The sequence below is a fragment of the Folsomia candida genome, unplaced genomic scaffold (assembly GCF_002217175.1).
Source record: "Folsomia candida strain VU population unplaced genomic scaffold, ASM221717v1 Fcan01_Sc002, whole genome shotgun sequence".
Taxonomy (NCBI): domain Eukaryota; kingdom Metazoa; phylum Arthropoda; class Collembola; order Entomobryomorpha; family Isotomidae; genus Folsomia; species Folsomia candida.
Window position 1 is genome coordinate 14,432,749 of NW_019091194.1, and position 11,360 is coordinate 14,444,108.

An 11,360-nucleotide genomic window follows, 5' to 3' on the forward strand; every position below is an offset into this window, starting at 1 on the left:
CCTCTGCAACCGCGTTCCCCTAGGGGGCCCGTCTGACCCTCGCCTTACGAGGTGGGAGCGCACCCGTAAATCGGCCCCCATTAAGGCTTCGAACTCGGGAACCCGGTCGGCCCCAAGGGGAGGTATCGCTAAAGAGCGGCGTCACCCAAGGGTTGGAGGTAGAGAGCCCCTCTCACTTGCCAAGCGCCACCCGCACTTTTGGCAAGCCCCGCCGGCTCCCCACCCGGTGAGCCTGCTTGGTGGGAGGAGCATTGGAGGGGGGACCTTCCCGTAAGGCTCTCCCCTTGCAGCGTTGCTCCCCCGGACCACCCCTCCAACGGGAAGAGAGTCGGGGCTGTGGGACAAACCACGGGTGGACCCGACTCCCCAGAGAGGCAGGGCGGTCCAGGGGCGCAGCTGCAATGGGGAGCTCACCCAGGGATACGTCCCCCACGAGCTCCTCCCGCAGACTGACAAAAATTTCTGGTGCAGCTCCTTTTATACCCTCCGGAGGGCGGTGAAAGTTCTGCTATAAATAGCACCCGGTGAAAGTTCTGCTATAAATAGCACCCGGTGAAAGATCTGCTATAAATAGCACCCAGTCATACTGTATGACTTGGTGCTATTAATAGCCTATGTACAGGGTGGTTTAAATGTCACGCTACAATGGAAAATTTTTCGATGGGAAAAATCCCTAAATCTCCATTAGTTACAAGATTTTTGGTTGAGATTTTTTATAAAATTATTATCAAAACTGATGGAACTCTGATGACGAAATTCTTGAAATGTTGAATTTTAGAGACAAAATTTCGTAACTAATGGAAATTTACGAATTTTTCCCATCGAAAAATTTTCCATTGTAGCGTGACATTTTAACCACCCTGTATATTAATAGCACCTGAGATAAGTGGCCTCTTCCGTGTTTACAATTGTTACAAATAATTCATTATTAACCAGTTGCCTGCCACATTTGAAGCCATAAAATAGTTGCTAAGCCCCCAAGATAAGGCTTCGAATTTCGTGATCTTTGTACCACTTTTCTTGGAGAAGTATTTTCAATGCGACCCAAGATATGAAATGCTGACAAGTACGCTATAGCCCAAATTAATGCAAGGGTGATACTGATAATATGATATGTGGAAATCATTTTAATTATCATTACTTATGCCGCGAAGCAATTTTTTTCACAATAAAACACCATACAACATCATGATAGCCAATTCGAATATAGGCCGGAAAAACTCGGCAAAACAACTATAAATCATAAATTATAAAATTTCACAAACTTATTCATAGTTCGGCTAAATATTTTCGCACAATCACAAGTAATTTCACATTTTAAATGGAAAACAGTTCTTCCTCCTCCTCCATTACTACAACATTTGATTCAAAATCCGCTTCTTGAAATCTCACTTCATTCGCCTCACCGAATCCTAATCCAATTTCAGAGTCAGTTTCAGACCGAGGTACTGATTGGTACATAATGCTTTGACTCGTCGATGCTGAAGATGCATTGGCGCTAGATCGCTTCCTTTTGACGGGTAATTTCGAAAGCGTGTGAAATCTCTTGAAACACGAGTCTGTGCTCTTTATGCAGAAAAACTTCAGACACGTTTCACATCTGAAAGCTGTGGTGCGCCTTTTGCCTTCCAAACAGCATAGGTGGCAATCCCGGAAGACGGAGACATTATCTTCTAACATCTTTTCTGGAAAGTGGGTGCCGATTCGCCGTTCCGACTGGGTGTTGGACTTCCTCCCCAATGATAGACGTTGTGGTGGATATTTTTCTAATATTTCTTTGATTATAATTCGTACAAAATCTTTATAACTTGAGTGTTCCTTCGTTGGCCGGAAAGAAGAGTGAATGATGTGAGAATTGTAAATTGCTATGTCCAAGAAGTAGAAGAATACTTTCCTGTACCATTTGAAGGATTTGCGGACAGATGTGAATGGCTTGGTGACTCTGTCGACGTTATCCACAGCGCCCATTGTCGCATTATAAACGAGAACAGTTGATGGTTTCTCTCGGTTGTTGTTGGGGTTTGTGGTTGTGATTTCTTCCATTCGGTGTCCCATAAATGTGTTCAGCATTATCACTTCTCTCCGGTCAGACCACCTAAAAATCATGAAATGAAATTCTTCACGTCATTCTGCTGAAAATTTGACATCCGGTTTATTGTATTGTTTTATTGGTAAATTTACAAAAACGTACCGTTCCACTAAAATGTCTGAAGAAGAATAAGTCGCAACTTGTCCCTTTGCTAATTTGTCCGTCCATTTTGGTATCAGCTTTCTTCTTTTCTGTACGGTGCCAAGTATGTACGTACCAAGTTGCTTCAATCGCAATGCCAAGATCGGAGACACGAACCAATTGTCGATAGTGATTCTATGAAATTTGTTAAAATAGCCATGAAGAAGAGTCATCACAGTAGCGCCACCAAATCCAAGTTCTTGAATCCAGCTTGAATTCTCTATTTTGGTAGTTCTTCCTTGGTAAGGAAGAGCTTTGAGGACAAATCTGCTAGCCGAATCGCAGAGGAGATATAGCTTCATTCCAAATCTGGCTCTCTTGTCTTTTAAATACTGCTTGAAAGATAACCTCCCTTTGAACGAGAGCAAAGTTTCATCCACCGTGAGAAATGATCCCAAATTTATTGCTTTGCGGAAATTTTGGAATAACTTGTCCATAAAACTCCCAAACTTTATATACCGATCTTTATTGTTGGGTGGGACGGTGTCATTATCCACAAGATGGAATCCCCGAAGGATTGACTCAAATCTAGTAGGCAAATAGGTATGATAACTAGTGTACATAAGTATTTATTGTATTTTATTGTTGTATATACCTATTCCTTGATATTACCTGACCGAAAAATGGGGTAGAAAACATCGAGTCTGTGGACCAGTAGTCCTTGATCTCCGGCTTGATAACCAGCCCCATCATCATCACCAGAGAGAAGAATTGCCATATTTCTTCCCCATTCACTGGAGACCAATCCTTCATTGTATTTCGATTCGCCCGTCTTTGTTGTTGAACATAAACATTGGTCTGAAGGACAATTTCATCCAAAATTTCGGGGTCCAAGAATTTTTGTAGAATCTCTAGAGCAGTAGATTCCATCGTGACCCCAAAATCCGGCTTTAGAAATTCCCCTGGATCCTCATAATCACTAACTTGTGGTGAAAATGGGACATTTTTACGGTAGCGGATAACATTAGTCTGAAATATGAATCAATTTGGGGAAAATAAAATTATTTAGGAATATACATATGTACAAATAATATACGTACATCGGGGTGTTCATCGAGGTCACCCAACTCGTCCTCAGAATCTACATCCGCGCCTTCTTCATCTTCATCTTCCGGAAAGTTGATCATGTTCTCGTCATCGTCGTCGTTGTGTTCATGTAGCAAGAATTCCTCATCGGAGTCGTAATCTGAGAACTGACCCAAGGAAAATTCGTCGTCTTCACTGTCTGTCGTATTTTCAAGTGTGAGAAAATTGGATATATATTTATATATATGCTTGTCGATGATAAATACTTACCAGACATGCCTGAAGAGCTATACAATTGTAATATACAAGCTCCAAAAAAAACTACAGCTATTTAGAAATTTGCACAGAATTTATTTTGGAATTACACGACTTTGATGTGCTCGGGCGGAAAATTTTGTTTTTGGAATTACATGACATTTACTGGTATGAATAAAACCAGGGAAATCCTCCAAGGAAACGGGAAAAGGGAAAGGCATTTGCCTGAGGGAAAGTCTCACAGGTCAAGGCTATTGCTCCTTTTCGTATGAATAAACTTTTACCTTTCTCGCCAGGCAAATCCCCTTGGTTTCGGGCAAATCCCCTGACTTCAATTACATGTAATTAAAATAATACCATCGCAACGAACACAAATGCATTTCAAAAATTTCTCTGACCATGATTTTGATCAAATTCTTAAAGAAATGTCCCCCAATGACCCCCACTGGTTTGTGATGTTCGCTAAAAAGGCTAAAATTCGGTATCGGCGCATCTCAGAATTGCAAAAATCAAGGAAATTTCAGCGTTGTTTTGTTGTATATAAGTGTATTTAATTTAATCTATTTTTGATTTTTTGAACACCCTCCAAACTCACTCAGACTAACCTGGAAAAAACCACCTTCAAATGCTCGCCAAAAATCAAATTGTTCTCGGAATTTAAAAACTCTTTTACGATTATTGTCCCATACAGTTATTTTATAATATTCAAGATCAAACTCATTTTTGAATTTTTTATAGATTTTCAAAAATTTCCTAACCAGGAAAAATACTAAAATTCTAACCTCCTAACTTTGTATAAAGCTAAAAATTTTCGAATTTTGAAACCTCCCTTTTTGTAAAATATGCACGACGATGAATGGGTTTCAAAATCGCCATTTATATGGAGGAATGGAAAGTTGAGACACAAACATTCAAACTCAAAACCCACATGCAATGGACCCTTAAACGGCGAATAAATGAGCGAAAGCAGAATTTAATTAGAATCTTGGAAAATTTTCAACATTTATATGCAACTTGCGCGATACCGGTAGCATGACCAGTTGGCCGAAATCTGAATTTAAAAATATTTCAGAAAATATTTTCAGGTTTTCAATGAAAATATAAAATACATTTTTTCGATGTCGATAGCAAATAAAAATCTATATTTTTGTCGATAAATCTGGTTTTGTGAGTTTCAAAGCCCTAACATGTCCAACTAGTGTCCAACATTCATAAAAAGTACAACAGATGCTTAAAAACTAAGTTTTATTGCTAATTTTGTTAGTTGGGGTCAGCATAGTAGCTGATCGGTATTTTTTGGGGAGATTGCCTGAAGGAAAGGCTTTCACCTTGGTTTTATTCATACGAAAATCCCCGTCTCCAGGGAAAATCTTGAGGTTGAGGGAAAAGCTATTCCCTTTTTCCTTTCCCTCGGGGAAAAGCAAATGCCCAAATTTTTATTCATCTATATTGGGGCATTCTCCTCAATTTTTTCGGAAAAAGGATTTCCCTGGTTTTATTCATATCACCCATTGATGTGCTTGGGCGCATGGTTACCGCAGTCGGAGCACACGACTTTGATGTATTTGGGCGCATGGTTACCGTTCAAGGAGCACGTGACTTTGATGTACTTGGGCCCTTAGCGACGGTTTGTGCGCCACATGACATGCTTGGGAGGCAACTGGTTAATAGTTAATTATTTCAACGTTGTTGAGGTTGGGTAAATGTCGATTCTTATAGTTTTTTGGTCGCTGATTTCGAATCTGAGGTCAGTTTTTCGATTGCGACATCATGGGAAGGGACACAGGGCCAATTAATTATGTTAAAATAACATGTAAAATTATAAAGCTGCAAATATAAGGCTGGGTTTGGTAGTAATTTATGAATAAATTAAAAGTTGACATAAATTCATGTAACTCTTGTCAATCAGAGAGTGAAACGTTTGGGAACCCTTCACTACTGCCACTATGTGATAATTTTTGTAATAATCTACATGCCAACTGCAACTTCGTCTCTTCACAGTCTTCACGATGCTTACTTCGACGATGAAAAAACTTCAATTTTCGAAAACCTTGGTACCTTTTGGAACCAGTGTGCACTCACATCACATCCCACGAATTAATTTTTTAACCATGGATACAAGAATCAGTGCAGTTGTAAATGTGAAATCGGCTATTTCGGCGTTCTGTTAGAAATTTTTGTGCTTTAATTACCGTTAGCGACGGGCCAAATAATTAGCACTTCAAAAATGGAGGTTTTTGAGGCTATCGAAGCAACTGTCGTAACCTTGTATTCTGATAAATTGTCAAGCAATCTTGAATTGTGCCCACCTATAATTGTTCAAAAATTTAAATTGTCCTGCAATTGTCCTACCTATAGTGCCGAAGCGTGAGTGAGTGAGTGGCAAATTTTTTGGCAATCTGTCGCCGGAACAAAGACAAGAACGAGATGGATTGGCGTGGAATGAATTTTGCCCTGGACTACTTGGCGTCGACTGGAACGGTCTTTTCTGTTGAACAGAGAGTTGCTATCCAATCCTCACTGACAATTCTTCAGCAAGACAACAAGTTCAATTACGTCCACTTTTTGGGAAAAATCTGTGGCACCGAGAGAGATTATTATTTTGTGTGCGGAATCGGAAAAGACTACATCAAAGATCGTGCATATTTTTACAGGTAATATATCCATTTATTATAATACATCAAATACATGGCTACTTTGTATATCCTTGAAAACATGAAGGCCTGTTAATATCAATTACTTATATATACTTAATCGTATAGTATCAACATGGGGATCGATTGGGTCATGTTACCCTTGCCGAATGCTGGGAACATAGAATTGGGTCTCGCTTGTAGGGGTCATTTCATTGGAGATCCTACGGCAGACAGTGAGACTGACATTGTCCCAGATAACCAGGATGAAATCATGGAAGGGGATGATTGGGTACATTATTTATTACGCATTTTTTTAAGCAAAATATGATAGTCAAATTATGTATAAGCGAATAATTCTGAACAAGTATTTATAATGAATGAATAGGTGACAATTAAGGAGGAAGAGCGTCTTGGAGCCACCATTGCTGGGATTATGAACGAGGTGGCAATTATTCCCAGGGGTGCTCTAATCAAAAGCGTAAATGGCTTAGTTACTGAAAACAAACTCTTTGAAGGTAATATAATAGTTCAAATATCAAACATGATAAAAAAGTGTAAACTATGTAGGAATATGCACTCACATGCATAAATAATTTGTGCATATAATAAATGAATGAGTTTTACTAAGGAGTGCCAAAAGTCAACGCAACCCAGTTTCACTCTTACTACCATCTTCGCCGACCGGAAAACCCGTGGGACCGAAATATTGTGGTCAGCAGTTCATGCATAAAACAAAATATCGAATACACAAAAGTAATGTCTAATGTCTAGATATTTGTATTTCTAGGTTCGTGCAGATTACAATTTAAGTTTGGATTTCTTGGATTCTATCGCATGTGACCTTCCGATCGGTACAGAGACGGCAGAGTTTTTCCAATTACGGGTGATGGAATATTGATTGGGCTAAATATTTAAAGAGATTTGCATGCTTTTTGTATCAGGTTGCTGGAGTTTACAGATGGACAGTTTGGAAACCACGGTTTTTGCACGATCCTTGTACTGGGTAACCTCAAGCTCTCATATTATTTACCATCCATGAGTACATTTAGTTATCTACATACCACATAAATTTCAAAAAGTAGTTTCGACGTTGATTCCCCAAATGTTTATAGTCTTAAGCTACTTGAGACAATCCGTGGAACGGTCTTTTTGTTCAATCTACGATTTAGTGTACAACACGATTCCTAAACATGTTATTCATAATGTATGTGAATTAATTTACAGCCAGGATTTGTCGCATACCACGTAATGGACACGCCACGCTACGGTTTCATCTACATCGGGACAGGGAAAAAGAATTGGGACGTCCCCTTCATGATTCTTCCTCCACCAAGGGCTATAAAAGCATCTGTTGTTGAAGGTGGTGGGGACTATCAATTTGACATGGGAAAAGAAACTGCAGAAATGCCAGGAGAAGGTGGCGACTTTCCATACGAGTCGGGTCCAGATGGGAGGTATTCAAAATGATATTTCGATCTATCGAGAACAACTCTGATCTAGTTTATGTTAACCAGGCCATACGTTCCACAAGAGTTAATGGATGAAGAGGAGGAAGGAAACTGAACAGAAATAATATAATCATATCGTCTCAACCCAACTTTTTCATGATCAATGAGATGAATCATTTTATTAAGATATTTTTGGGGTCAGTCATAGATTTTTTGCTAATATACTGACTTTAGCAACATTCAGAACTGCTGGTTGGAAGATACTGCTGGTATTTATTTTTTTTTGCATGTTAATATTTTTCATTCTCATCATCAACGAATTATTGGGCAGATAAAAAGCCACACTAAAAAAATCACAATCTTATTTTGACGTTGCAAGTGTTGTGTTCCAGTGGCATAGGTGGATCTAACCTCGATGTATACAAGAGCCTTAAAACTGATTATTCCCACCCAAGTCTAAACGTGGGCGTTTGGTTGCTCTTAAATTTTCAAAAAATTCTTGCACGTCTTTTTCTTGAACAACCTTTCCATTATTAGCAAATTCTTCGAGAAAATCCTTCAGTGCTTCCTTCATATTGTTGTATCCTGTTTTATATTATTATCAGTATGCATTTTATCATAACAAACAACTATGTATTTGATGTTGAATGTATATACGTACCATAAGAGTAAGTATATATAATCATAATTTTTTAAATAAAATGAAAATTACCTGAAATCAATTCAATCTGACCAACATGACCCATTTCATTCATTTGTCGAGTGAATGATTCTTCTGCTCGAACCATTTCAGAGTCCAATTTAGCCTGCCCAGCAGCTTCATAATTTTCAATGGTATCCTCCTCGTCTAAAAGAAATGAAACTCCTCCAGCGTCGTATATCGCCTACGAAAACATTACGACATTGTGAAATATAATCTTTAGATGTATGTACGTACATACGTTGAACCATTTATGGCAACTGATAATACTTTATTTAATTGACATTATCGATACCTTGCAAGAGTCACACCGACAAAGCTTTTTGCGCCAACCATCTTGCCACATTGTTCCATTTCCCGGTTTCATCTCTGCTTGACAAGAAGTGTCTGTCAGTGGACATGCATTTGGATTAATTGAAGATTTTGTTTCAGTTTCCGGTAACGATGAAACTCCGCTGTCCTGGCTGTTTGAAGGTGATTCATGCTTACTGGGTTCTTCCCCGTTGGTTATAATGTTTTTGGCGTTCGAGTCCTCCACAACCTCTGCCGAAGCGGAATTGCTGGGTTTGACTGATAAATAATAAAACAATTTGCAGATTAGATTTCATCAAGTTATAAATAATCAATAAACAAACAACTAGCAGCAGTTAAAAAGATAGCATTCCAATACCTTGCAACTCTCCATAAAAGGCCAGAAAGTTCAATTTAGGTGTACAACCAGCACAAATCAATTCCACCGCTTGCTCTATATCTTCGTAGTCAAACCCAACAGGCATGACATGCTGAACGTATAAAAATATGCATAGTAATAAATTATTATTAATACTGGTGATTATAGTCAAATTGCATTCAAATAAATAAATATGTACATAAACTACCTCAGAATGGTACCAATCCTCACAGCTAAAAAAATCGTCATCAGAAAAATAATCATCGATTTGCAGAATATATACTTTATTACACAGATACAATTCAATTACTGACTTACACAATGCATTGAATCATAGGTCCTGGGCCGCCATCCATTTCTGCAGATTCGTCCGGATCGGGATAAGGTCTGTGACATGTGCAGTACAATCCAGAAAAGTTTTGGGAATATACATTCTTTTCGTTATATTCCTCCTTATCCTTAAAGATCAACAATTCAACATGAAGTGCTGCATCGTAATAAACCTACTAGCCTTAAATAGATATAACTAATTACCTTTTGCAGAGTGCAAGGGTTATCGGGAAACTTTTTGTTTCCACAATCACACCGAAAATTTCTAATTGTAACATAATACTTCTCAATTAGCTATACTCGTCCTCACTAAAATCGGTACATTAAAGAATTTTCACAAAATGATTGCAATACGTACCGCTTTGTGTATAGTTCTACCAATTCATGTCCGTCATGGCATTTGTAGCTGCACGCCAAACAAACTCCTCCTTGCTGGAAATGTGGAGCATTTTTTGGATTGCATGTTAAGCAAGCATAAAGGGCTTGACGTTTCAAGTAGCCCTATTAATTATTTGCATGCCCAATTTTTAAAACATGGTTTAATACATACAAGTTCAAATTGAAAGTACGAAACCTTGGAATAGGAGCAATTGAGCGGATCGGAGGCTCCGAGCACCGCATTTGATAACTTCCCCAGTTCTTCATATGCCTCCAATGCCTCCCCAAGGGTTACCACTTCCTCGTCCTCTTTCACTTCCGATGACGAGGGTCCACCGTCTAATCAAACAATCGAGAAAATGTTGCATAAATCTATTTAACTTTTCCTAATAACTATACGATATTTGAATTATAATTCGTATCAAAATATAATGTGCAATGTCTAATACACAGGGCTTTCATAAAGAAAGTACAAAATAAGGACGAAAAAGTGAAGTGAAAAGCGTTTAATTAATAGTGAAATCAATCTTACCTGCCATAATTAAATTCGAATGTTTCCAGTACACACAAGTTTGAAATGTTTAGAGAATAGGTGAGACTGATAAACGGCCAAATTAATTCAAGTTAGTGATTATTTTTATACAAAAAACCAAGGTCCTGAATTTTACTTAGTTATGTAGACACGTAACTAAGTAAAATTCAGGACCTTGCAAAAAACGGAGAGTCTAAAAAACTGACGGATCTGCAATATCCAGATTCTAGACTGCAAACGGAATCAATTTCTGTTTTTGTTTAGGGACAAAAGTTGTGCGCTCGAAGTCTCTCGCACTCCCGCTTCATTCTGGGCATTGTAAGATGTTATACATGACGACGGAAGCTGCTGCAAAACTCGACAATCTTCTGCATGAACAATTTTGCAAACCCAGCATTGTCAGTGGTGCAGATATATTTTGCCTAGACTTTTATCCCACAAAGTACGATATTTATTATTAAATAACAGTCCAAAGGATATTATCTGAGATTGGCAATCTCGTACCATTTTCTCGTAATGGTTTATAGTTTAAGTTCTATACAACATAATGCTTATTATACATGCATAACATAACTGTGGCATGGGCTGGCATTGTTGGCAAATAAAATTGTTAGTACCAGTCATAAAATGACATCATCAAAATCATCATCACAAAATATTCGTATGTATGAATGAATGCCATGAATAACATTCACTATTTGGTAGTAATATAACACTGATCATAGGCTTCAGACTTGTTTGTATTTCAGTAAGGCACCACGCCGTTTCTTTGCCCTTCAATTCGTAACAATTTGTGACAATTTGTGGAGTTCTATTCACTTGTGCAACAAACTACATAATTAATAAGTGTACACAAATTGACACATTCATTGAAGTGAATCATGTGATAGACCCTTTAGATCCATGGATAGACCTTCATACATAAGTAAGTATGTAGGTAACATACTAACATGATGCTAAACAATTTATTTATAATTTATCATATACAAGTAATCTGTATTGAAACATATACTCTTGTCGTCTTACAATAGAATTTTTTAAACTTAATATTGCACACTAACATAATACAAATTAATACAGTTGAAACTGCTTTTTGTTCTTATGTAGTTTTCCAAAAATTCAGGACATTTCATATTAGTAAAATTTTTGTTTTTT

The 11,360-nt window shown here is 38.0% G+C and overlaps 3 protein-coding genes across 5 annotated transcripts; 1 reads left to right on the forward strand and 2 right to left on the reverse strand.

The window, feature by feature from the left end:
• Nucleotides 1-1,317: 1,317 nt before the first annotated feature.
• LOC110843481 (piggyBac transposable element-derived protein 4-like) lies at nt 1,318-3,533 on the reverse strand. The gene is made up of 5 exons (XM_022089448.1): nt 3,527-3,533; nt 3,271-3,455; nt 2,826-3,199; nt 2,192-2,758; nt 1,318-2,095 (listed from the first exon to the last, which is right to left on the reverse strand). The coding sequence occupies exons 1-5, from the start codon at nt 3,531-3,533 to the stop codon at nt 1,318-1,320; spliced, it is 1,911 nt and encodes a 636-aa protein (XP_021945140.1).
• A 1,285-nt stretch (nt 3,534-4,818) lies between these two features.
• Nucleotides 4,819-7,939, forward strand: LOC110844647 (radial spoke head protein 9 homolog). Its single transcript, XM_022090898.2, has 8 exons — nt 4,819-6,165; nt 6,274-6,436; nt 6,533-6,662; nt 6,776-6,858; nt 6,935-6,998; nt 7,089-7,150; nt 7,372-7,601; nt 7,662-7,939. The coding sequence occupies exons 1-8, from the start codon at nt 5,939-5,941 to the stop codon at nt 7,708-7,710; spliced, it is 1,008 nt and encodes a 335-aa protein (XP_021946590.1). The 5' UTR covers nt 4,819-5,938; the 3' UTR covers nt 7,711-7,939.
• On the reverse strand, nt 7,793-10,545 carry LOC110844646 (putative E3 ubiquitin-protein ligase UBR7). Of its 3 annotated transcripts, none has more exons than XM_022090896.2 (11): nt 10,412-10,545; nt 10,206-10,271; nt 9,870-10,012; nt 9,654-9,796; nt 9,500-9,560; nt 9,284-9,423; nt 9,174-9,198; nt 8,966-9,077; nt 8,591-8,865; nt 8,308-8,479; nt 7,793-8,180 (listed from the first exon to the last, which is right to left on the reverse strand). In XM_022090896.2, the coding sequence occupies exons 2-11, from the start codon at nt 10,210-10,212 to the stop codon at nt 8,026-8,028; spliced, it is 1,233 nt and encodes a 410-aa protein (XP_021946588.1). In that variant the 5' UTR covers nt 10,213-10,271; nt 10,412-10,545; the 3' UTR covers nt 7,793-8,025. The 3 variants fall into 3 exon arrangements, with proteins under 3 accessions (XP_021946588.1, XP_021946589.1, XP_035704414.1); XM_022090897.2 differs by lacking the exon at nt 10,412-10,545 and adding an exon at nt 10,380-10,398; XM_035848521.1 differs by lacking the exon at nt 10,412-10,545 and having other exon boundaries at nt 10,206-10,362.
• Between the last annotated feature and the right edge of the window lie 815 nt (nt 10,546-11,360).